Raw genomic sequence first — 25,659 nt, 5'->3', positions numbered from 1 at the left:
AATACTGGGTGGCTGTCATCTAAAACCCGACACTCCAGGCAGAGCTTCCAAGAGCCAACAAAGGAAAGACAGTCTAAAGACCTTCCCTGGAGTGGTGTCAGCCACGCCCCGCAGCACTCAGCGCCGTCACATGTAGGCATCAGCCCTGCTGGCCAGTTCCTGGCTCCACGGCTGCCCCTGCCAAGACCAGGCAGAGACAGATGTGGGTGGTCCAGCGCAGCCGGCTGTGGAACCAGCGAGATAGAGCTGTGTCCTTTACAGCGGAGTCACTCCCCAGAGCAGTGCTTTATTTATAATACAATGTGGGCTACTTGTTGCTTGGAGAAAAAAATCACCAAACAGTGAAATCCCCTAACTAAGCAGCATGAGCTCACGGTACAGTCACCTATCTCAAAACTGAATGGCAATATGAGAGGCTTATCAAGTCTAACTCCAAGAAATCTAGTTGGCTGGAAACAACCTAAGTGTCCATCAATGGGTTAACAAATAAAGAAAATGTGGTATAATATATATACATACATATATACACACAAAGAAATCTTATTCAGCCATAAAAAATAATGAAATCTCATTATTTGAGACATGAATGGACCTTGAGGGTACGGTGCTAAGTGAAGTAAGTCAGACAGAGATACAGAAAACAGATTAGTGGTTGCTGGGGGTGGGGGGGAAGGAGAGGTAGAAAATGGGTGAAGGGGTCAAACTTCCAGCAATAAAATAAGTAAGTCACGGGATGTAACATACAGCATGGCGACAATTATCATACTGTATTGTGTATATGTAGGATGCTGAGAGTAAATCTTAAAACGTCTCATCACAAGAAAAACAAATCTGTAACTATGTGGTGACAGATGTTACGACACACTGGAATGCTAAATTTCACAGTACATGCCAATACCAAACGTTATGTTGTACACCTGAAGCCAACATATGTTGATTATATCTCAATTAAAAATATCTAATTGAACGTGGGTACCACATTCAGAGCTTTCAGGTAGGGACAGGTTTTAATACATTGCTCTTGCCCTAAAAAACCCTAACGCTGATACGGAATTGGAGAAGCTTCTGCCATGAAATCCAACATTACCTCCTCTTTGGACTCGCTGTTCTCTCTCTCCCGAGGCTCCTGCTTGACATGGGTGACCATGGCGAAGGCTGCGCGATCGTGACTGTCGGCCAGGTTGATGACGTTGGTGATGGATGGGAGCATAGCGCCCTGGCAGCTGGTACCAATGGGCGTGCTCTTCTCACACACGGCCAAAAGCAGCTGGAGGATTTGGGGCAAGAATTAAAACCTAGACACATGCATCACATTTGGGGTGCGTGGACCCTCAGTTAATACCTAGTCATCCGACAGCCACACATGTGCTGACGGCTCCCAGGCCCATGGCTCTCCTCTGCACGTCTCCCCAGCTTACACACAGTTGAACCTCCCTTCCAGGCATCCCTCACTCAAGCACCTCTGACTCCATGTCTAAGCTTAGCTCAGCTCAGCATCTTTCTTCCCTACCAAACAGGCTTCTTCTCCTGTTCTCTCAGAGGCATCTCCCAGGGAAGACAGTTAGCCTTTCCGTCATCTATTTCTCCTTCTCTCTCATCCCGCATACCACATCACCAAGTCCTGCCAATGTTACCTCCTAAATACCTAGGCAGCCACCACCTCCTGCCTGGACATAACTTCCTGACTCACCCTGAGTCCTCTTCTCAAACCCACCTTCTTCCACACAGCTGACATCAGTGCTCCCCTCACCCCCTCCAATGGCTTCCCACAGTCCTTTGGGGACAGCAAGCTCCTCAGCGTGGCTCACGAGATCTTCTGTAATGTAATACTCCCTATTTGCATGTAACACTTCCGTGACTATTCCTCACCCCCCCATATGCTTCACCACCCGGCCTTTGCTCATGTACCGCCCTGATTAAGTCATGCTTGCATTCTTTTAGCAAATATTTACTAAACACCCACCAGATGTGGTGTGAGGCCCTGGAGACTCATTTGTCAACTTCACAAACACTGTATGCCCTACCCTTGTGGAGCTGAAGTGTCACAGGGAAGGACAAGACCAACCTCAGCCCATAAAGAGACACATACTCCACATGATATTATAGCAGCCAAGGAACGGTCGACTGACAAAGAGGGTGCCCTGCTTTAGCCTGGGTGTCAAGAACGTGGCATGTTCGAGAACACGGAAGGCCAGCAATGCTGGAGACTAACGAGCGCGGGAGAAAGGGACAGCAGAGGGCTGAGAGAGAGGCCTGGGTCTGGTCACTCGAGGCCGGCAAGACCGTATCCTGGAGGCTGGATTTTGTGCCGAGTCCAACCGCAAGGAGCAGCACAACCTGCTTTGTTCTTTTAGAACAATTCTGTAACAATAAAAAAACTGTGGTGGGTGGGAGGGAAGGGGAGTGAACACTAAGAACACGTCGTTATAAATGACGATGGTGGCGAGAGGACGGCACAAGAAGGGAGAGAACGGCCGGCCCGGTGGCTCAGGCGGTTAGAGCTCCGTGCTCCTAACTCCGAAGGCTGACAGTTCGAGTCCCACATGGGCCAGTGGGCTCTCAACCACAAGGCTACCAGTTCAATTCCTCGAGTCCCGCAAGAGATGATGGGCAGCGCCCCCTGCAACTAAAATTGAACATGGCACGTTGAGCTGAGCTGCCACTGAGCTCCCGGATGGCTCAGTTGGTTGGAGTGCGTCCTCTCAACCACAAGGTTGCCGGTTTGATTCCTCGACTCCCGTAAGGGATGGTGGGCTGTGCCCCCTGCAACTAGCAACGGCAACTGGACCTAGAGCTGAGCTGCGCCCTCCAAAACTAAGACTGAAAGGACAACTTGACTTGGAAAAAAGTCCTGGAAGTACACACTGTTCCCCAATAAAGTCCTGTTCCCCTTCCCCAATAAAATCTTTTTTAAAAAAAATAAAAGAGGGGAGAGAAGCGAGTGGCCTTGAGCTGGTTAAGACCTGGTGACGGACCAGACACACAGGATGAGGGAGGGAAGGAACGGAGGATTCCTGGCCTCATCCTCTATCAATTCCTGTGTACCCACCACAGTCAGTCTTTCATCTTCAGATCTGTGGAAACTGCCCCAGAGCCTGGCACCTAACAGTAGCAATTGACAGGTCTCTTGAATAAATGATAAATTTATCAGGGAACTTGGCCCACTGTCTTGCCAACAGCAAAGTTCCAAATACATATATGCCGTTCATAGCACTAAGAAAACGTACACTCAGCATAAATGGAAATATGCTCACAAGCTCTTGCTGAAACCCAGTGCCACAATTTCCTTCTTTTCCCTCAAAGAGAATTTCGCAGGCACCAATCTCATTAAACAAGTAATTTCACAACTGAGTTTCATTCACTCTAGTAAGTAGACTAGAATTATGTGCACAGCATCAGTAACCTGGTGCAGTAAGTTGGTGATTAAGCCAAAGAGAGCTGATTTGAAGAATAAGGAAACAAGAAAACAAGAGGTCTCACTACAATCGCCTTAGAAACATCAGAGAACACGTGACTTAGCATCCGCTGAACCGTCTAACCGTTTCACAGGGGCCTTTACCACCGGCACCTGCATTCTCACACTGAGGGATGAGAGCCCACGGCAATGTCAGGCTGGCCTGGCTGACTACTCTACCTTCTGCTGTAAGACAGATGAGAGCTGATAGTTACAGCACACCAAACCTTTCAGGGCATGTAGACAGAACTTACAATTTCCATATTTGAGGAAAAATGAATCTTAGCTACAAACTAAGGAATATTATTCAACTTTCCAATTAAAGGGCTTAAAATCACCCAAAAGAAGCTTTAGATGGAAACATGGCTTTAAGTCTTTTTTGATTCCTACTAGAGATTAGAAGCGGTTTTAGGGTAGCGATACCTAACTCATCGTGGCATGTGTGGACGCCGCCCAGCATCAGTGCCCCAGCTGCAGACAGTGAGCTGAGCCCGTCTTACCTCAATGCACTGCTTAATCCAGAAGTGGTTCCCCATGGCTTCCCAATTCTGGGAGCAGGTCACATAAAGCAGGCGTTCGTAGACCCGACGTTTCATAGAGTTGTCAAAAACCTCAAAGAACTTGGCCCTGATGAGCGGCTGGGCACAACGCAGCCCCGAGAGAAAGGCAGGCTCGAGTTTCGCAGTCAGCTCACTGCCAGACAGTGTCTCATCCCTGCAATGGAAGGAGGAACACGGAGATGGAAGAGCTATGCTAGCAGTGGACTCCTCAAGCCGTAAGCAAACCAACAAAAACCAAGTGGATACCAACTTCCCAAAACGCCTTTCTGAAAACCAAGAGTATGTTATAAACCATCGTAGGCTGATGCGGTATTTGTGCAAAAGATTCATTAATGATGGCAAAATGTTACGTGATTTAGTATTTAAGTAAATATATGAAACTTAGGTATGACAAAAAGATTAAAAAGTCATGTGATGCTAGTTGGTCAGAGAACACATTATGGACTGACATACGAAATATTTGATTAATTGCTGTAATTACCTGTAGACATAATTAACAAGGTCTAAGAACTGGGCATTTAATTCAAGGTCTTCTGGAAAACGCTTCTCTATGTAGGTCATCATTTTCACAAGCAAAATGGACTTCTCCCGGAGTGTAGGTGTCTGCATGAATGTTTTTTTAAAAGAAAAGGTCAATTACTTCTATTTGAGAAATGACATGTTCAAAAATATTTCAGCCATCTGCTCTACTACTTTCTAAGCTCTTACAATTTTGTCAAGTAAAATAAGATAACTTCACAACAACAACAACAACAAAAAATTAAAGATGGCCCTGGTTATCTTTGGATGATTAAAATTAAGACAGATTCCAACAGAATTTTCCCAGGGGCTACAGCTCACTTTGGAGAGAAAGCAACTAAATTATAAAGCAAAGCAGAAGTGTGCAAGTATCTTATTAAATAATTGTCCCTCGTTATTAGTTTTTTTTGGCTTACCTTCCCCACCATAGAAGACTAACAAGCAAGGTTCATTTAACATTTTAACAGAAGTAAAACCACATTAAGATGAGTAGCCAATTATCTCAAGTTTCTATTTAAAATCTGTTCAGCACAGTGAAAAGATCCAACTTAAAAAAAAAATGATACTGGGAGTGCAAATACGGGAGAAAAAAAAGTTTTGCTTGACTGAGAACTTTCAGAAGGAAGAGTTGAGAAAGCGACGCCTGAATTTTCTTTCGCAATGAAAGGCCACCTGGCCAGACCACAGCTCCTCTTCCCCACTCACCTGATTGGCTGCCATTGGGGAATTATTTTTAACCCATTCTTCCACAATTTTAACCACAGCCCGGAGGATTTTGGCATCGGGGGACTTTTCAATGAGGGAGGTCAGGATGGCCTGAATGAAGTTCTTCCTCATCTCCATGCTCATCACAGCCAGCCGCGTTTTCACCAGCTCCAGACTCAGCATCACCAGCTCACTAGTTCCTGCTCAAGAGAACACACCCCAACAATTCCTACATACGTACGTCACCAGGTAACCACCTGGCACTACATGGCATGTTGATTCTGCCCATTTTTCCCCCAAATATTTTCTGCAGCACCCAGAGCTCTGTGACCTGAAGTGCATCATCACTTTCTTGCTATTCCACCACCTTGCAAGGGTGGCCTTGTAGGAGGCTCCCCACAGGGAAGGGGATGATGGAGCTGATGGGACCAGTGTAGGCAACTCCAGGGTACAGCCAAGTCCTAACATCACAGTCATGGCACTGTGTACCAACGGGCACCGAGCAGCAGTGCCAAGCACAGCTTCCCCCACACACAACATGTCACCCAGATTCCTGGAGCCCACTCCTCACATCTGAAACCTGAGACTTAATTCTCCATCTGACGTAACAGCTCTGATGAAACAATCTCTGTTTTATATCAAAATTATTAGGTAATTCTCATGTAGTGGTGAATGTTCCACATAAATGTCCAACCATTTAAATTTCTTCACTCTTCCATTCACAAATTTTAAAAGCAATTCATTTTAAAAAGGAGCCTCATTCTGGTTTTAAACGAAAAGCTCAGAAACTTTGTTAAGAGCAAATGATAATGAACTACATATAAACAACAGATTCTCTGGGGCAGCCGGATGGCTCAGTTGGTTACAGCGCAAGCTCTGAGCAACAGGGCTGCCGGTTCAATTCCCACATAGGCCAGTGAGCTGCACCCTCCACAACTAGAGTGAAGACAACGACCTGCTGCTGAGCTTCCAGAGGGGCGGCCGGGTGGCTCAGTTGGTTGGAGCGCGCGGGCTCTCAACAAGGTTGCTGGTTCAACCCCTGCATGGGACGGAGGGCTGCACCCCCTGCAACTAGACTGAAAACGGCCACTGGACTTGGAGCTGAGCTGCACCCTCCACAAGACTGAAAAGACAACAACTTGATTTGGAGCTGATGGGTCCTGCGAAAAACACACTGTTCCCCAATAAAGTCCTGGAAATAAACACTGTTCCCCAATAAAGTCCTGTTCCCCTTCCCCAATAAAATCTTAAAAAAAAGAAAAAAGAAAAAAAAGAACAGGCTCTAGTGCGCAATTTAGAATCTAATCTAGTCACAGAGCCGGCACCATTGGGCTTTAAACAAAGTCTGAGGAGAAAACCTGAGGACCAAGTCAGGTGTGTCACCTGCGGTAGCCTCCGTGCTGCCGGATGCTGCCTGCAGGCTGAGGTGCTCTCGGACCATCTTTTGCAGGGAGCGCATGAAGACCGAGATCAGCCTGTCTATGTAGCTTGGGTTGTTGCTGCAGGCAGACTTCAGGATCATCAGGGTCCCTGAAAAATAGACATCGCCAGATGTTTTTTAGAAAAGTTTTTAAAATTGAGCAACTGACAAAAATGTGCTACACAAAAATGGCTGTTTCCAACAAAAGATTAACCCCAAATGTCAACATTATACGCTTTTGGGTGACATATACTACATTTGGAAGCATTATACGTTCACTCAATTCTTTATTCATGATCAACGTCCTCAAGCACGGAAGTCATTTTTGTGCTTCAGTAGAAACAACATTCTTACCTCCAGTTCTGGATTTTATTTTTAGGTTATGGGAAACCACTCTAAGTCAAGTCTCTTTTGTCCCATGATGTTTGGGCGGGGGGGGGGGGATTTCTTTTGCTATGTAAACTATCTGGGCATGACAAATGTTTTAGTTAGAACTCATTTGTACCTCATTCTGAAAAACTGCATAAGATCAGTAAAAATCAGCAAAACTAACATCAGAACATGAACACTGAGTATGTGAAAAAAACTTTTTCTTTCATAACTGGCAATTTTATAAACATCCTGACCTTGACCTACACATTAAATTTTAAATCTATATTCATGGCTCACGTCATACAACACTAAAAGGGTATTTGTCATTTACATGTGCAATCATCCCAGATCTGGACAATTTCAGGACTGCTTTGTTAAAAGGCTGATTCTCAGCGGCACAGAAAACAGATGACCAATCTGATTCTACAGGTAACACATGACACTTGATGATGACAACAATGAATACGGGACGTGTTCTGGCTGTTCCTGGCGGCCACGCTCGCTTCTACGGAGCAGCTGCCAGGAACGGGCCATGGACCTCGCATACGGAGGACAGCAGTGTGGCCAACTCCACAGGCCGACTGGCCCCAACACTGTCCCTCACCTGCAATCACCCCCACAAAACGGGAGAACGGGGGGATGGTGGTCAGCTCTTCTTAAACAGAGCCCTCCAGAGAACCAACGAGATGTTCACCCTGCACTGCAACAGCAGCCAGGCTGCAGAGTAGTACCTACTGTACGACCCCACTTAAAAAACGTCACAAAGCATTCCTCACTGTCCACATCTATCTGGTTCCAGAATACAGACACCAAGTGTGGAGAGCAAGGGAGACCATTTTAACTATTAGGTTGGTGCAAAAGTAACTGCGGTTTTTGCAACTGTTTTTAACCTTTTAAACCGCAATTACTTTTGCAGCAACCTATACATTTATCTGGCTTCTGAATTTCAGGTAACAAGTAGGAAGAGTTTGGAGAGCAAGAAATTCATTTAAAAATAATGTATTTAGTGTGCAAATGCAGACACAAGAGTCAGCATAAGAAGGGCTTTGTGTATATATACTTATACATATATGTATAGAAAGGAGACAAGCACTCCAAAATGTGGAGTATTACTAATAGAGAGGCTTACTGGCAACTTCTAGCTTTCCTTTTTTTATTTTCAAAGTTTTATGCAATTAATATGTAATAAGGGAGAAAAAACTTTTAGGGTTGTTAATCCAGTGTCTAATTCTACTGACAGATGTGAGTGAGACAAGAAACAGAATCTATACATTTGACTTCCGGGTATCGGGAGGCAAAGTCACCCGGCTGCCCTGATTAGCTGAGACACCAATTTTCATTTCACCTGGGGCAGCCAGAGCCTCCCCAAGCAGATGGGGATGAGTGGCTGGCTTGTGAGTGGCTTGCTAAGGTGCTCACATCGTGACAGGCAGTGCGTCTACATGCCTGCACTGTTTGGCAGCAGCTCAGTGCCTGGTGTAAAACTGGGCTAGCAGATCTATGGGGCAGTTCCTCTGACCAAGTCCTGCACCTGAGGTTGAGGCAGGAGGAACTGGGAAGCAGTCGCGTGGGGCGGACTGGGGTCGTTCACCTCAAAGGCCACAGGAGACCGTGGCCTTGCGTGCACCGGGCTGCACAGACACCCTCAACAACACATCAGCTCGAAGCTCGTCCCCACATGTTGAGCCTTTCCCTTCTAAGGAAAGCTCATGCAGGGAGCACAGATAGATGGCCGCCCAACGGAAGCACTGCTGGGCAAAACGAGTCGGACACACACTCACCGAACAGCTGGGAAGGATTCGCGTTGGTGGCCTTCTCGTAGTTGGTGAGTCCCTCATAGATGACCTTCCCGACGGCCGCGTACAGGCACTCCAGCTCTTCGTACTTCGAGGCCACACTTGAAGTGCCTGAAACAGAAGAAAAACTTGGGCTCAGAAGAAAAACTTTGGGTCCTCAGGCCTGCCAGGCCCTGGGACGTTAACTTTCCTCACAGTAAGGGCTGAGCTTTAGTTACCGAGCTTCCCCGAAAATAAGACCAGGTCTTATATTAATTTTTGCTCCAAAAGACCCATTAGGGCTTATGTTCAGGGGATGTCATCCTGAAAAAATCCTGCTAGGGCTTATTTTCCAGTTCGGTCTTATTTTTGGGGTAACATGGTACTTTGGGATCTGCGGCAACTGGCTGGGCACCTGTCTCCACTGCAGAACGTGCTGGGCTCACCTCTGGGCTGCTTCCTATTTTACGGAGCCAGCTGACAACCTTTCATCTCACCAAGCCTCACCTGAACACACTCTAAATACACTTAACATTATTTACAGTATGCCAAAATTTAATTTTGTCAACTGTTTAACATTTCACAAAATACTTTAGCCTAACTTCCCTTCAATACATTAAGGTAACAGTAATGTTCAGCTGATGAAGAACTGCATTTCCAAAGCAAACAAAAAATACACTGCAATGCCTGCTGTCCTTAAGTTTTTATGTCAGTTTTTTTTAAAAAGAAAGAGTTAATGTACAAAGCAAAGTGTGGTAATGAAACACTCCATAGAGTAACTGGAGGATGAGCACTGTCAAATAACAAGCTTTGTGCCCGCCCATCCACTCGGAAAGAAAGGCATGAAAAGGTCACATACTCGGCTCTGTTGGGAAAATACTCATCAGGCGTGAGAGAAGGCTATGGACTGCTCGCAACACTTTGGTGTTTCCACATGTCATACAGGCAGCGATTCCACGCTGCAAGGGTTTGAAGCTACTGAGGATGGCTGGAGACTGGAGAACAGTTAGCAGGAAACTCAGCACTTCCAAGCCTGTGCAAATATTTCCATAGTTAACTTGATTCGGCTGCTCCTAGGATGGAGAACACAGGTCACACACAGATGAAATCAACTCTAGTACGGTGAATTCTAGAAACCTAAGTCAAGCACAATTTAAGACTATGTGCTATTAAATATTTAGAAATGAAGTAAAAAACTCTAAATAATGAGCACATCATACATATGTGACTGCGATAGGATTTCATGTTTAATAAGTTTGCTTTAAATAGTATTTAGTCAAACCTTTTTTGAAAGCTCATGAAAATATTCAATGTTAAAATTTTGAAAATCATTAAAATATAGTCTAAAAAGGCAATTACTGCAATTAATTTTGCTTGTCTCCTTCCATCTTTTTAGTTAAAATCCAAATATTCTTCCAAAAGGAAGTATCTTTTAAACTGTATCATGATGAAATCAACCTAATAGATGGGCCAGAACTTAAAAAAACAATAATAAAATAGAAAATGGAGTGCATGGTTTATAGTACAGATAAGTACTGCCTCATGCAACTTTTGTTAGTGGTGTATACACACGCATGACTAGCCAGGGTACTGTGTGTACGCGCTGGGTTGTGAGGTAAAACCTCTCACTATGGGAAAAAGGTAGAAAGTCACGGAGCATAGCACATTACGTTATGAAAATGTTAAGCCTATTTACTGGCAGAGGCTGTCCACATGTGGCTGAGCTTGATTAAACTGTGACCGTATGTGATAGTAAAGGATTCCAACCCCTCAAAGAGATAAAAAAGAAAGAAACCTGCAGGCAACCCAGAAGTTATACACCAAGCTGCAACCAAAGCATGAGCTTAGGGGGCTGTGATCCTACTGTTTTCATAGCACAGGTAACCTTTCTAACCTTTCAAAAAACTTCAGCAATACGTTGGTCTTTGCAATGCCAAATAACAAGTGCTTACAACAGGTTTGCAACCCCCAGCAAATTACAGGATCGAGGTTTTTATAGAAACAAAACAAACCAAAACTCCACCAAATAATCAGCATTTGGGGCTATTTCTTTGTTACCTGACTATACAGTGCTCAATAACAAATTTTATGTCCATATGCTTTAAAAATTCAAGTCTATTTTAAAGGTTGCTGCATAAATCAACTAAAAATGTTTATTTCAAACCGGCTAGGTCAGTTTAAGAAATGAGACTTCAAAAGGCAAGAGGACTATTATGTTTTCAAAACTAACTGTACTTGGGGCTGGGTGGGAGTGAAAGCTGAGGCTTTAAAGCCATTTTCTGCAAGTGAAATGCCCTCATTATCAGTATGAAAATTAATAAAAGGAAACCTCATTTAAAATGGAGTCGGAAAGCCAGAAGGGGGGCCCTCAGGTTCTACCACTACTGGCAATTTAGACCCCAACAGGAAGAACTGTCAATCACAGATCTCAACAGGAAAACCACCCCCACTACTGAGAAAGGAAGACCTCGTTCTTTGCCCATCAGCTCAGCCAACGAGACACCTTTACCACCCTGAACTCCGGTTTTCCTCCATTTCTCCAACGGACTTTTGTTTAAAACACCCCCTCCCAACTTCCTCCTTTTTCTCTAGAAAGGAACGTTCCTCTCCTTTGCTTGCTGGACTTGCCTATGGTTTCTGCTATTGGTTACAATTCCTCTGCCATTCCCAAATAAACCCATTTTGCTGGTAAAATAACTGGCTGTTTTATTTTTAAGGTCAACAGTGGCCAGAAGAGAAAGTGGAAGGGGCCACAACTGGCCAGAGGAACAAATCGGAGGTTCGGGTGTTGGCAGGCCAGCCCCGAGCCCCGGCGGCAGCAACAGCCCAGCACACCTACCACGCTCATCAGCAGCTTGTCGAACCACTGCAGTTTGAGCTCGGACTTGGACCACATGTCCGGTCGCAGGGCCGTCTTCAGGAGGGTCACACACCGGCGAGACAGCACCTCCCCAGGGGAGCCAGCAGTGTTGGTGTTGTCGTTAACCTGGAAATTCACTCAAATTCAAGCCCACAGTTCTCTGCAGACGTGTTTATAGTCACTCTTGTGACACTGCTTCTGCCTATGGTCCATGCCCTTGCATCCCAGCTCTCCACCTCACGACCACCTCCACTCCCACCTGAGTCAACTCAGCCGTCTGTTTCAGGGACCCTCTCCCATGCGACCCTCTGCTCCCATGCAGGGGGTCAGTGGTGATTTGCTACCATTTGTGTGATTGAGATGAGTGTCAACAGGCTCCCCAGAGAGCAGGGCCCACGCTCTTCCCCTCCGGAGGGCCGAGGCTGTGCCCAGCACACTGCAGCAGGCAAGAAAGTGCTGGTTGAATAGTTTTACTAAACTCTTTTCAACTTGGAGAGCCTCAACAGTATTGCAAGACACACTACTGTTTAATAATGAGAAAAACTTAAGGTTGCCAAATTTAAAAAAAATACTTAGGGAAATTTCATTTACAATGTTTTTTTGAAATATAAAAATGAAAAGAATAAAAATGGATTCCCAATAACTCCATGAAAACATGTATGAATATGAATGATAAATAAATACAAGTTATAAAAGCATCTAAATTACTCAATGTTGTGTTGGACCATCCCAAAACCTTTAGAGATAGAAAACTTGGAAGTTAAATAATTTGCCCAATATCACAGAACGTGTTTTACCGACATCACAGAACTACCATGTTTTACCAACACCAAGATTCCCTTAATTACAAGATACATCATGATCTTATCACCACTGAAAGAAAAAATGTTTTTTAAAAATCCTATCAATTATAAGACAAGGCAGATTTCAGAAATATTAACATGTCATAAAAATCAATGGACTTCTCAAATATATGGTGATGGAAGGAGAACTGACTCTGGGTGGTGAACACACAATGGGATTTATAGATGATGTAATACAGAATTGTACACCTGAAATCTATGTAATTTTACTAACAATTGTCACCCCAATAAATTAAAAAAAGAAAAAAATCAATGGAATTCGGTATGAAAGTGACAGAACTAGCTGTCAGATCTTGGTTTGGCTATTTCTTTTTGGATGAAATTGTCCCAGGAAACATTGTGGAGCTGACAACGCAGTCTTTGTTCTGAAGGGTCCCTGGCATAAGACACTGGGAACCCGCACCTGACACGCCACTCGGATGAGGAAGTTCACCACGGTGTCCGTGTGCTGCTTATCGATGGGCTTGGCAAGCAGCGAGTCCGCTCCAGGCAGCGACTGGCTCCTCCCAAACACCTGGAAAAGGCAGGAAGAGCCTCCTCAACACTTCACTGCAGTGTATGGAACTGACTCGTGCAGCCCACCACCAGGGGACAGATGTCATTCTGGGCACTTGGGGACACTAGAGGCAGGCAGGGTGTCCACGAGACAACTAGTAAACAAAGAAGCCATGAAAAGTAATGGGTCATGTGCTCGAGACTGAAGGCAGCGTCGTCCTCAAAGTGCGAGAGTGACGCCAAGGTGGCTCTCACTCAGGCTGAGAAGCAGCCACAAGAGGAGAGGACACTGCACCAGGAAGAGGAAAAGGAGCCCATGGGCCGGTTCTAAACGAGCCCAGGACTGGGGCGTTGCTCAAGTGGGGAACGGTGTGTGTGGCTGGAGTATCATGAGCAAGATGCAGGGGCACGAAGGCCATCAGACGGCCAGGTCACGTAGGCCTCGGAGGGCAGAGTCAAGGCCCCCCCACCTGCTGAGGTGAATACAGTCTGATTTAATAGATTGTTTCTATTTTGAAATTAGTATAATACTCACCAAACCTTACAAAGACAGGACAGTGATCCCATGTACCCTGCACCCAGCTTCCCCCAACTTAAATTCTGAAAAGATTTCAGATTCTCTCCTTTGTGAAAAGCATACTGAAGAGGGATAAAGGTGGAAGGAGTGAGAGGAACTGGGAGGCAGTTGAGTAATCCGGGTGAGAGGGATCGGGCATCTGCTTGTACCACGATGGTGGGGGCAGAGATGAGGGGAGAGGGTGGGTATTCGTGGCTGGGCTGGGCTGAGAGAACTTGCTCTCGACTGAATGTGTGGAGAGAAGTGGACAGACAGCAGATGGTCCCAGGCTCCTAATAGGAGCAGACGGTGCAGGCAGGGGTCTCGTACTCTGGGGAATAAAGGGGGCAGGAGGCGAGTTAACCTTTACAGTTACAGGGCCGTCACCTCAGTGGGGGGAGGAGAGTGAGCACCCCCAGAGCTCCCTCTCTTGGTGGCTGCCCTCCAGACTAAACGAGACACACTGTTTTAAAAAACTGAATACAATATGGGCGTGTGTTCTCAATCGTGTTTCTTGCCCCAAAGAGTTGCTCTTGAGAGTTCCTGCAAGTAATTAACCATTATCGTCAGAACTCTAATGGTATTAAGTGGTGCAAAGAAAAATGTGTCTGTAACTTGGGAAACACCTCGAGTAACATGTCATTGGGTTTCTGTTACGCCGCAGCCTCTCCCAGCTGTGTCTCTGGCATGGTGCTGGGACTCAGCCCACATTTGAAATTTGCTGAGTAAGTGAACAAACCCCCACAAGGACGCATAGAGGCTGTAAAAGGAAGCACACAGTGTGTGCACGTGATCTTACCGCACTGATGGCTCCCGTGGCCGTCCTAAAGCGCTTCACTTCCTGGGCGGAATCCACCGACAGGCCTCTTTTAATGGAAGAGACAGAGTTGACTCCTTCTCCACTTGAATTTGGGTCCATATCTGAATCCGGCTTAAAAGACACAAACACACACACACATTTGATGCCACTGATTTCTGCGGAGAAGCGTGAGGAATAGTCGGGGAGGCCACGAGAGGGCTGGCTGCTCTACCTGCTGCTCCTTGATCCTCTGCAGCTCCCACTTGATGACAACTTCCGACAGGTCCACAGCCAGCCTTCTCTGCTCGATGGTGACGCTGGGTGTGAAGCCCAACCTCTGCATGGCGCTGACCATGTGCTGCACCAGGTGGTGCCGCACCGGGTAATACACCTGTGGGCATGGGGCATGTCACGCGGGACGCTGGGCTGTGACCCCAGCACACGCACACAACCACCTCGGCCCCCACAGACTCAGGTGAGCCAACCTCCTGCTCGAGAATTCTGAACCATAACTTCAGGGAGCGAATTCTCATTACCTTATGTACATGTGTGTTTATCACTTTCCTCGTCCTGGCTCAGTCCCAATACAATAGTGTATGTTAGCCTTTTAGTCGTATCATAAAAAAGGCTGAACCACTGAATTCTCCTCAGGTAGGCAAGTCTAGTCACATGAATCAAACTTCAGGCTTGATGTCTTAATAGTCTAGCCATGCCAAGAAGCAAATTCCCAAAAGAGCCAGCTATAAAAGCTTTCAACTCAATACCATTGGGGTTCCCTTCTCCTCTACCCCAAATCTGTAAGAGATATTTACACATGAATAAATCCAACAAAGTAGGCAATTTGGCTATGGAGAGGGTACCAGCAACAAGAACAACTTTTTAAGCCAAGTTACCAAAATCCAGAGTTAATGGTGACTCTTCCCAAAGTAACAACTCATCTTTATTCACTGTTAACTGAGTACTTACAAGAAAACTGCAGCCTTGACAGAAAGCAGCATATACCTGACACATCCTCTGAAGTACAATTTCCACATTGACAAAGCCATACTCACACATATTAATCAATGGACCAGAAAAACCTTTACTGAAAGATGAATAACCACCTACTAGCGCAGAAAATGAAAAATAGGCAAAACTTCAAAGCAAATGACTGAAAATGCATTACACATCTGTCTACAGTCCTTTTGACAAACCTTAAAATGCTGCACTATCAAATGCAAAATATGAACCAGCTGGGGGACCGTGTGCCCCTCCTCCACAATGATCTTCCTTGTCCAGTGGGTCAGCATCTGGTGCCCATCCTCCATTCTGGCTGGCACTGCCGGTGTCAAAATGGCCATCGCTTGTCTGACAATCGCTCGAGCTTCCATTGCATGGGCCTTGAGAAGACTGTGAAAAACCTGAAATAGAAGAGAAATCCTTCTCTAAGATGAGAATGAAGTCTTTAAAAAATAAGATAAAAATGATAACTTTGAACCAAAGCATGATACTTTTACAAAACAATTTTTATGAAATTCCTCAGGGCTCTCTTACTGGGAAACAACATAGTTGCTTTCTCTTTCATTAGGTTTTGATCAATGAATAGATTCATTTTAATATTTATTGAGCACCTATTATGTGCCTGTGCTGGGCTCAGGTGGAATACACCAAGACGAATGAGACCCAGCTCTTTGCAGAGAGCTACATCTAGCATAACTTGTGGGAAGTTAGTTGAGGTATACAGATAATTGCACTCCTGCCACAGTATGGAAAATGCAGTGAAAGAGGCCATGATCAGAGGCAACCTTGCAATAGTTCAAGTGAGTGGTGAAGCCATGATGGCAGTTCGTTCATGGGAACACAAAGGCCACCCGACTGGTACTGAGGGTGGAGGAACAGGAAGGGTTTTGGAAATCAGCAGGACTTGCCCATGCCTGGATACTGGGGAGAACAAGAGGGCATCATAGATGGTCCTCGGTCTCTGGCTGACATGACTGGGGGAGAGGGGGCATTGCCAATCACAGAGACTGTATTTATATCTCAAGTGCCTGTGGGAGGTGATGTCTGAGAGGCTACGGGCTTTTTGGGGCCTGGGGTTTAATACCACAGAAATTCACAAGAAGGAAACACAGTGACCTCACAGAATAGGACCAGAGCGGTTACTTACCATATGCTTAATGGGGCAGACAGACAGAGCACTCAAGTGTATTATTACATTGAATTCTCACACAAAGACAGTAACCAACCCTCAGGGTCACAGAACTCGTGAGTGGAAGAAACAAAACTCAAACCCTGCCGTCAAAGCTTAAACCACCGAGGGACTCAGGGACCATCACATGACAGAGGGCTTATAAGACAATGGTTCAAAAGTACCCACTGTATACGGCTAAGGAGTGGGCTGGGGCCCCTGACCAAACATTTTCAATGGAATGGAGACTCAGAAGCCAGAATGCCATGGGTAGAGGAGTACCAGGTGGACAAAGGAGACATTTTGTTTCCAAATCAAGGCTGCAGAGGAAGGAGAGAACAGTACGGGGCAGGGGGGAGGGGGATGAATGGGCATGGGAGGCCTCCCAGCACTCCTGAAATGGCAGACACAGCATTTCTGAATGGCATCGGGAAGAGACGACAGAAAAGGAGGTCGTAATTGTACGGGAGTAACGTGGACGTGTGTGGAAAAATAAGGGAATGTCAGGCGGACAGGAGGGAGCCAGGCCAGGTACCTGAAGTACAATTTTCTTATGGATTGCGAATTTGGCGATAATGTGTGCCAGCAGTAGGTGGCCGCTGTATTTGCAAGCTGGGTCCACGCAGGCCTTGGAGAGCAGGCAGGGCCACGCGAAGGTCATGAGGCGACGCAGCTTGCTGTTGCGGTTCTTGTTGTTGTCATGGATGTGGTGGGGCGCGTGCTCCACCAGCAGCGTGGCGTACTGCAGCAGGTGGATGCGCAGGGCGTCCAGCATGTCTGCCTGCTTCTCGGGGTCCAGCACCTGCGGGCACGAGCAGACGGGAGCGCTGTTACCCACTAAGGGTCATGTGCGGGCAAACCTTACACACGCGCCTGCACACGTTCTGCAGGAGGGGACCAATCATGGCACGTCAGTTTTCCTTGCACACAGACCGATTAGAAACTCACTGAATTTATTTCAACACTGCAAATAAAGGCGGCTTATAGTCAAAATGCAGTGGGGAAAGTAGCTTGAGGTGGGAAGGAGGACTTCCTCTTTGATACAACGTTTTTCAGGACTGAGTGTCTTAATTTCCAAGTAGTTGAGATTTTTTTTTCCTGGTCAACTATTATCTAGTCCTTACTTTTCAGTATTATGATCAGAATATGTTACCTGGAAGCAAAATCTCTATTTTTACAAAATTGTTATGCTTTTCTGTGTAACCAAGTATCTGACAGATTTTTTTATGTTTCGTGCATATAAGAAAAAATGTACACTTTGAAGAATATCCTACATGTCTCTACTGAATCAAATACACTGACTACATCATTCAATTCAACTAAGTATCCTAACTACTTTCTGTCTACCAGAATGATCTGAAAGACCGAAATCTTGCATCACAGCTGTGTTTTCATCAGGGCCATTTAGCCCTCTGTGTCCTCTCGCTCCTGGATTTGCTGCTTCCCTGTGGCCTCTGACTGGGGCTCCAGACTGCCCGGCGCCATTTATCCTCATCCAACATTCAAAATGCCAACTCCTCACTTGTGCCAAGTTAGTATGGGGATAATGAATAACTCCTTGGACTCAGCTCTGTTCCCTTGGGACAGTGGGGTCAGAACTTCAGGAAGGGACAAAGACCACATTAGGACCAGTAACTTGCCAATGGGAACCACAGTCCCCTCTGCCTGGACCCTCAGGATAGAACAAGTGACAAAAGAGGTGAGAAAACTATGTCCTTCCAAAGAGCGTTAACGTGTATGTAGTACGCTGCAGGCGTGGACCGCCAACAGCTCACAGCACTCCAACAAATGGCCCATATACAGAACACGCAATCTAACAATCTGAAGGCAAACGGAACTCCTGCAAACGGAGTTCAACAGCCTAACCTGCAGGAGGCAGCCGAGGCATTGTGAGAGTCACAGGATAAGCATTTCTCAAAGAAACAAACTTAATTCAAAAAAAACTTCTTTAGTGCATAATGGAAACGCTACTGTAAAGACGCAGAGACCTTAAACCCTAAGCTAATTTCAGACATCATGCTGCTACAAAGATGTTTCACTAACTTGGCAAAAAAGGGTCACGGTGGCAACTGTATCGTCTAAAAGTCTCCCTGGCTTTCAGTCCATTCCTTCGTAAAGCTAAAGACGAAAACAGAACATCAAAACTCTCCTGACCAGCAACAGGAGCTTTAATGTGGAAACCTTAATTCATTCCAAAGTGAGGCTGCTTTAAAAAATTCACAAAGGGCAGCTGGATGGCTCAGTTGGTTAGATCTCATGTTCTTAACAAGGTTGCCGGTTCAATTGCCACATGGGATGGTGGGCTGCATGCCCTTCAACTAGATTGAAAACAGCAACTGGACTTGGAGCTGAGCTGCGCCCTCCACAACTAGATTGAAGGACAACAACTTGACTTGGAGCTGATGGATCCTGGAAAAAACCACTGTTACCCAATAAAATTAAAAAAAAAAAATCACTGAGAATTGTAATACAGTAGTGTCCTTCCCCCACCCCATTTGTGGTTTCACTCTCCATGGTTTCAGGTGCCCATAGTCCACCATGGTCCAATAATATTAAATGGAAAATTCCAGAAATAATTCATAAAATTTAAATTGCGCACCATTTTGAGTAGCATGATGAAATCTCGCCATCCGCTCCATCCCACCCAGGACATGAATCACCCCTTTGCTCTACATCTCACACTGTAGATGCTCCCCGCCCATCAGTCCCTTAGCCGCCTGAGTTATCAGATCGGCTGTCACAGTATTGCAGCGCTTGTGTTCACCATTATTTTACTTATAATGGCTCCAAAGCCCAAGAGTGGTGATGCTGGCAATTCACATATGCCAAAGACAAGTCAGAAAGTGCTTCCTTTTAGTGAAAAAGTGTAAGTTCTGGACTTACTAAGAAAAAAGTTATATGCTTAGATTGCTAAGGTCTACAGTAAGAACAAATCTTATATCTGTGAAATTCTGAAGACAAAGAAATTCGAGCTAGTTTGCTGTCGCATCTTGACCTGCAAAGCTATGGCCACAGTGCACCCTAAGTGCTTAGCTAAGATGGAAAAGGCACTAAACCTGCAGGTGGAGACATGAACAGAAAACGTGTTCCTCCGATTGATGGCAACGTGTTGCACCAAAAAGCAAGGGATTCTCTGAAATGAGTGACACCAAGCCATTTTACTACAAAGTAGGAGATGGTTACAGATTCAGGAATAGGTTTGGACTAAAAAATATAAAAAATACTGGAGAGAGCCCACATTCACATAACTTTTATTACAGTATATTGTTGTAACTATTCTATTATTGCTAATTTCTTCCTGTGCCTAATTTATAAGTCAAACTTTATCATAGGTATGTATGTACAGGAAAAAACATACGATATATAGAGATCAATAATGTTCACGGTTTCAGCCACCCACTTAGGGTCTTGGAACGTATCCTCCCAGGATAAGGGAAGACTGCTGTATAATGCTCTTATTTCAATGAACCCATCACACATACATACACACACACACACACACACACACACACACACACACTCACACACTCCTCATCTCCCACATTACTTCTCACACCAATGCATTGTTAGTCACCTTCGTTATAAACACACTGGTGATGCTTTCTGGGTTATCGCCTTCTGGATTGGGAGGTCCTAAGAGCTGCTCTCCTTCCCCCTTCTCAAAGCTGTATAAGAAAGCAGGATTCAAGATATGCTGCAGAACCTACCGAAAAAAAAATTAGAATGATGGAGAAGGAAAACAAAGCTATGTTCTTTATTTGATAAGGTTGGCAGGTCCACCAGTTTGGTCAAATGGTAAACCATAAGGTTAGAACTCAATCAAGGGTACAACTGATAATCTTGACTTTTATTCAAATGGTCAACTAGAAAGGTAGGTTAAGAACTTGAGGAAAATAGATAACAGCCTGGTTTATTCTTTTCACTTCAAACAAGTCATTCTCTAAAAACAGGGAAACAAACTATTTTTTAACAGATTCACTGCTGGATCTGCCTTATGTTTTGCAACAATGGCATTTTCCTCATAAACAGTCCAGACCACTATTTAAGTGTCAACAGAGACAGCAGAAGGTGAATGGTGTTCTTGGTTCCCTAGAAAATCAGCTCAAACACCCATGGCTTCCACTGCATAACAGTGGGGCTCACCTTGGCTTTCAGTTCATCTCCGAAGTTGGGGTCACTGAAGTCCACAAAGTGAAAAAACAGGGCACGTTTTTGAGCAATGCTGTAATTCTTGGGAATCTCTTCCTCCATATATTCTTTTAAGAACGTCATGTTGCAGAGAAAACGGCCAGTAAAGGCTCGGAGCAGCTGGAACAGCAATTCTATGTCTCCATAATTCCTTCTGAAGGGTGGAACAGAAAACAGGTTAAATCCTCACAAGTTCCATAACTATGTATGATCCCTGACTTGTCTTTTAAACAGCTAAGCTAACAATAACCCATTCTCTACAACAAATTTGACTACACATAGCCAATGAAGCACAGCTATACACAAATTAGCAAAGAGGCTCTAGTTTAGGTTACTGGCGAGAACAAGTCAGCTGATGTAAAGCACAACAGATCCACCCACTTGCAGTAATTGAGCAGACAGTAGGCCAGCAGCTTGGGTTCCTTCCAGTTTGTGGCAGCCATGTTCTCCTTCCGGTGTCTTTCTTGAAAGATTTCACTGACCCACACGCGTCTCAAGTGGCTCACTAGAGAATGCTGATTGGCCAGCCAGGAGTCATTGTTTTTAACTATAATACTTATGATCTGTCAAAGAAAAGACAATTAGGGAACTGGCAGGGTTCTCTGTGTGCCCACTAAACTTTTAAGATCCCAGGTGTCTACTGAGAGCCGTTACCTTGATGGCCTGAAACTGGAGATCCAGGCGCAGTGTGCTGGTGCTGGGCGAGCCCGGGCGCACCGTCTGCGTGCCCCCGGGCAGCAACAGGCTGATGAACCTGTTGGGGTTAGCTGCTAGCACGTCGCGCAGAGGTCTGGCATCTTTGTGTTTTAAAAAACTCTGTAAAAACAAAACAAGACAAGCTGTTTAAAGCTAATTTAAAAAAATATGTATCACAAAAGGTTCAGATGTGATATAAACTCTAAGATTCTTTCTAAAACTCTCTAGGCAGGCTGAAAAAAACACTACAAGCACCCTTTTTAAAAAGTGCTTTTTAAACAGTAATCACACTTTATAATTCTGATAATCCTAGCAGCTCACTCATTTGTTACCACCATTGAAATCCTATAGAGAGGGATGCCTGGACTTAAACTCTCCACATACACAGTGGTGTTTCTAGTATTCCAACATGTTAAGAGAAAAACAGAGCACCCAGCTCACACAAATCTGCAGGGATAGACAAGTCCAGCTCCTCGTGCTCTTACCATAAACATTCTGCTCCACTGGGGGTCGTTCAACGTTGCTTCCATCATGAACAGCTCCACAGTCTGGGAGGGGTGCCGTGTCAGGAACTTGATCAGAGGCTCTCTGAAGGGACTGCCAGCCTAGAAAACATGAGGTGAAAGTGCTTCCGCTCAGGGCTTGAGGCTTCTCTTGGTCTATCGACCTAACGTGGTAGGAGTACACATCCCGCCCCCTCGTAACTGAGTGAGTGAACAGAAGCAAACATTAATGTCTAACATCTTTATACTGTTAGATGAATCCCTCTAAGATCCAACACAGTGAAAACATTATAAGCAACAGAGGAAGAATCAGAATTAATCCTAAATTTGACCATTACCTCAATCAACATAGCCCGTTCTGTTTTCATCACAACCTCTAACAAAGGTTTGACCAGAGTTTGAGGTGCAGCTGGGATCAGATGAAAAAGGTTTATGATTGCTGAACAAATTTTCATTTCCTAATGAAGAAAACCAGAAATTATAAAATAAGCCAATTAATTACGCTAGCTACAGATATCAACATTACTACAGACCCTACTATGGTCTAACTACATTCGCAAGGCTAGCCACCAGATGCAAAGAGTTAACGTGTAAAAAGCACAACTTACCAGTCTCACGTGATAGCTGCGGCCTAAGGAGACTAAGTGCCCTTAGGCTTCAGATTTCACTGTCATGGGGGTGGGGGGGGGCCAGAAGCTGACTGTGTATACCTGTCATGATTATGCTGTTTTCTCACACACTGACAAGTGTTGGAAGTGACCTTACGGGTTGCCCAGGCAGCCCCTCAGAGGAGGGGATGGTCATGCCCATGACGGGGAGAGCGTTAGGATTCCCTCAGTTTGCTGTGACATCATGGGGTCTTCCCAATGCACTAAGCCCTGAGGGCAAAGACTTATTTTGCCCTCAAAACTCAGCACCAAGTCCTCAAAAGATACTTAAGTATTTACCCTGGAAATTAAGTATCAACTTAAATAAATGATTGACCATGGTGCTAAGTATCTGTCAATCATGCCTAAAACTAAAAGCCAACAAACAGCTTCAGGGAATCACATGAAAAATGTGAAACACCAACAACAATCTTGCACATTTTAATGTGCTAACAGCTCAGTGGCCAATTGCTCTGAGTGTCATTCCAACTTCCGTTCTCAGTTTCAGTTCCCCCCGTTTTGGGTCTGCAATTCCAGGGAGTTCCCCATGACCACAGGGGAGGGCAGACTCTGGGAGGGCGTGCAGCAGGCTGCCCATGACCCCACGCTCAGTAAAATGGGGATGATAAACACTAGTCATAAGTGAGGGGCCACATCCGGCAACATGTGAGATACTTCTCAAAATGCCTCTTTAAACCATGTTGGCTCCATGCCACCTCTAGAGTTCTCTTCTACAGTGTTTTCAAGTCTTCGCACAGAGTAAGTTCTACTCTGAAATTAGAATAACATTCTAACAATGGTCCTTTTATATTATGGTTTTTCGTTTTCCAAGCACTGTCACAAAGTCACTTCTTTTGGTCTTCCCAACACCACTGGAAGGCAGGACTGATAGATATTATCATCCCCATTTTACAGAAGAGGGAAAGCTCAGGGTTGACTGTCCAAAGTCAGTGTTGGGGCCCCATCAGTGTGGGTGCGTAAACGAGACGCAGGGCACTGGGTGTGGGCAAGCACTGAGGTCAGCAGTGTGAAAGAAAACATAACTCCTCCTGACTCGTAGTAGGTATAATAGATTCTTTGTGGAGTTTCCTCTTCAGAGGTTGTTAGATGTATGAGTTCATATGAACATTATAATAGCAAAATCCAACTGAATCTTAAATATTGAGATATTGCAATTCTAACATGTAGAAAAACCAAAGAACTTAGAATCTTGCTTAAAACATCCTAATAGAAAACATGCGTGGCACCCGGACAGTTCACAGCAATGATACTAAGACAACTCTGCCACAGACAGACAATACGGCTCACTGCACTCAAAGGCACAACGCACTCTGTCCATCACAGAACCACAAGTCACAGCAAAACCAAATACGACCACGACCCCCTCCTGCACCTCCACTGAAATTCTCACCTCTACCCCTTCCATGGCAGGCTGAACCAAAACAAAAATTACAGCATGAAAAAAGGCAACGAAAAGGTGAAAAGAAAAGAAAAGAAATATAAACTGTTCTTCACATTTCAAGTCATAAACTGACTTTTAATAGGTTGTTCTCACCTCAAACTGACAGAATGGAGACAAGGAACATCTCCCGCACTCTGAAATGCTTTCCTGAGGATGGGGAGGAAAATCATCTTTTTTTTCTATTTATGTCATTTACATAAAAACTTCCCATATACTCATACACAGTAGGATTATAGGGGTAAACAAGACAGTAAAGACACAATTATCAGAAAGCACACAATAATTAATAAATGCTCAACAGCAAAAAAAAAAAACACCTTCCGCCCTTCAGATGTCAAACATAGCCCTTCCAACAGTGTCGAATAGAGTGTATACCTCCGTTAATCAAATTTAAAAAAAACAGGAATTTTGGGATTCTTGTCTGGGGGAGAAACCTAAGACCTCGTTGCATGCAAACACATTTAAAAACTGTTTTGTTTAGAGTGAATTATTTAAGATTTTATGTGAAGTGCTAAGTCATTTAAAAAAACAAAACAATCTCTTTCCCAGCTCAAGTCAGCAGAATAGCCGGGGGCTTATGCCATGTCAGTTAGGCGTGTCAGAGACCCCCACACTCAGAATGTCCTAGAGGCCACAACCGGATAGCTGGGCAATCTTGTGAAGTAAAACTGTGCATGTGTGTGCATGTGTGAGTGTTGGGTGTATAGGTGTATGTGTGTTCGTGTACGTGTGTGTGACTGCGTATGTGCGTGTGTACAGACATGGCATAACGGGTGGTCATGAGTTCTGTCCTGGAAGTTCAATGCCAAACAGGCCAACTTTCCTAAACATGATGAGGGTGCAAAGCTCTGCTCATCGGGGGAACCCAATGTGACAGAGGGGCTTTTATTTAGTTTTATAGTTGACTAGTCAACATGTCTTCAGCTAGTTTCTCAACGAGTCAATGTTATTTGGGGATTTAACCAAGTAGGAACAAACTACTTTGCAAGACCCATTTCCAATCCCGGACAGCATCCATAAAAATGACCAGAGCTCAAGTGCAGACAGGCGGCTTGGTCCTGGGCTGAGGCAGTGGAGCCAGGGTCACGATGCCTGGGGACCCCAAATGCCATGGCCTGAGTTCAGACCTGAAGCCTCCCACATGCAGCTGGACGTTCCCGGCTGCTCAGGGAATACACTCATCCGACAACCAACCTGCTTCATTCAGCAGGAGCTCAAGGACTTCCCGATGCCCCCCACTCCACCCCTTTGCAACTGTCCCCACCCCGAACCCTTCCAAATAACTTGTTATGAAAGTTTATGGAACTTTTTTGATCTAATGGAAGTCATTCATCTACCCATTGGGTTTTTTAATATTAATTCTAGAACTGGCTATGTGTTTCAGATAATTAACAGCTGATTATAAAAACAAATATAAAATTCAGAGCAAAAATACCTAACAGATGAAAGACAGGAGGAAAAGCAGAGGCACCTGCACCTACTCCCAAGAGCCTGTGCTTTTAAATACACTCTGCTCTCTTCCACGAAGATTCCCTGATTTTTTTTTCTTGTTTATATAAATAACAAACCTTCAAAGAGGTCATGGCTGGCATAACACTCCTAAAAAAGTTAAAAATCC

General features: G+C 45.0%; 1 protein-coding gene across 15 annotated transcripts in view; it reads right to left on the bottom strand.

Annotated features, from left to right (window-relative positions):
• Positions 1-25,659, bottom strand: part of TRRAP (transformation/transcription domain associated protein) — a 123,374-nt gene that overhangs the window by 39,537 nt on the left and 58,178 nt on the right. For 7 of the 15 annotated variants that reach the window (XM_074313445.1, XM_074313444.1, XM_074313443.1 and 4 more), the window contains exons 32-52: positions 24,135-24,188; positions 23,991-24,011; positions 22,271-22,390; positions 21,915-22,034; positions 21,388-21,549; positions 21,115-21,296; positions 20,689-20,887; positions 20,120-20,248; positions 17,081-17,347; positions 15,572-15,778; positions 14,611-14,769; positions 14,379-14,510; positions 12,932-13,042; positions 11,645-11,791; positions 9,665-9,878; positions 8,812-8,937; positions 6,622-6,768; positions 5,239-5,438; positions 4,496-4,617; positions 3,955-4,168; positions 1,088-1,267 (exon numbers count right to left, since the gene is read on the bottom strand). In XM_074313445.1, coding sequence (XP_074169546.1) covers positions 1,088-1,267; positions 3,955-4,168; positions 4,496-4,617; positions 5,239-5,438; positions 6,622-6,768; positions 8,812-8,937; positions 9,665-9,878; positions 11,645-11,791; positions 12,932-13,042; positions 14,379-14,510; positions 14,611-14,769; positions 15,572-15,778; positions 17,081-17,347; positions 20,120-20,248; positions 20,689-20,887; positions 21,115-21,296; positions 21,388-21,549; positions 21,915-22,034; positions 22,271-22,390; positions 23,991-24,011; positions 24,135-24,188 — 3,213 coding nt within the window. The remainder of the gene's footprint in view (positions 1-1,087; positions 1,268-3,954; positions 4,169-4,495; positions 4,618-5,238; positions 5,439-6,621; positions 6,769-8,811; positions 8,938-9,664; positions 9,879-11,644; positions 11,792-12,931; positions 13,043-14,378; positions 14,511-14,610; positions 14,770-15,571; positions 15,779-17,080; positions 17,348-20,119; positions 20,249-20,688; positions 20,888-21,114; positions 21,297-21,387; positions 21,550-21,914; positions 22,035-22,270; positions 22,391-23,990; positions 24,012-24,134; positions 24,189-25,659) is intronic. The other 8 variants (XM_074313452.1, XM_074313457.1, XM_074313455.1 and 5 more) reach the window with 3 other exon arrangements.

This window comes from Rhinolophus sinicus, linkage group LG10, assembly GCF_036562045.2.
Source record: "Rhinolophus sinicus isolate RSC01 linkage group LG10, ASM3656204v1, whole genome shotgun sequence".
Lineage (NCBI taxonomy): Eukaryota > Metazoa > Chordata > Mammalia > Chiroptera > Rhinolophidae > Rhinolophus > Rhinolophus sinicus.
The sequence above is the reverse complement of the archived record's forward strand: the minus strand, read 5'-3'. Positions and strand labels throughout refer to the sequence as shown.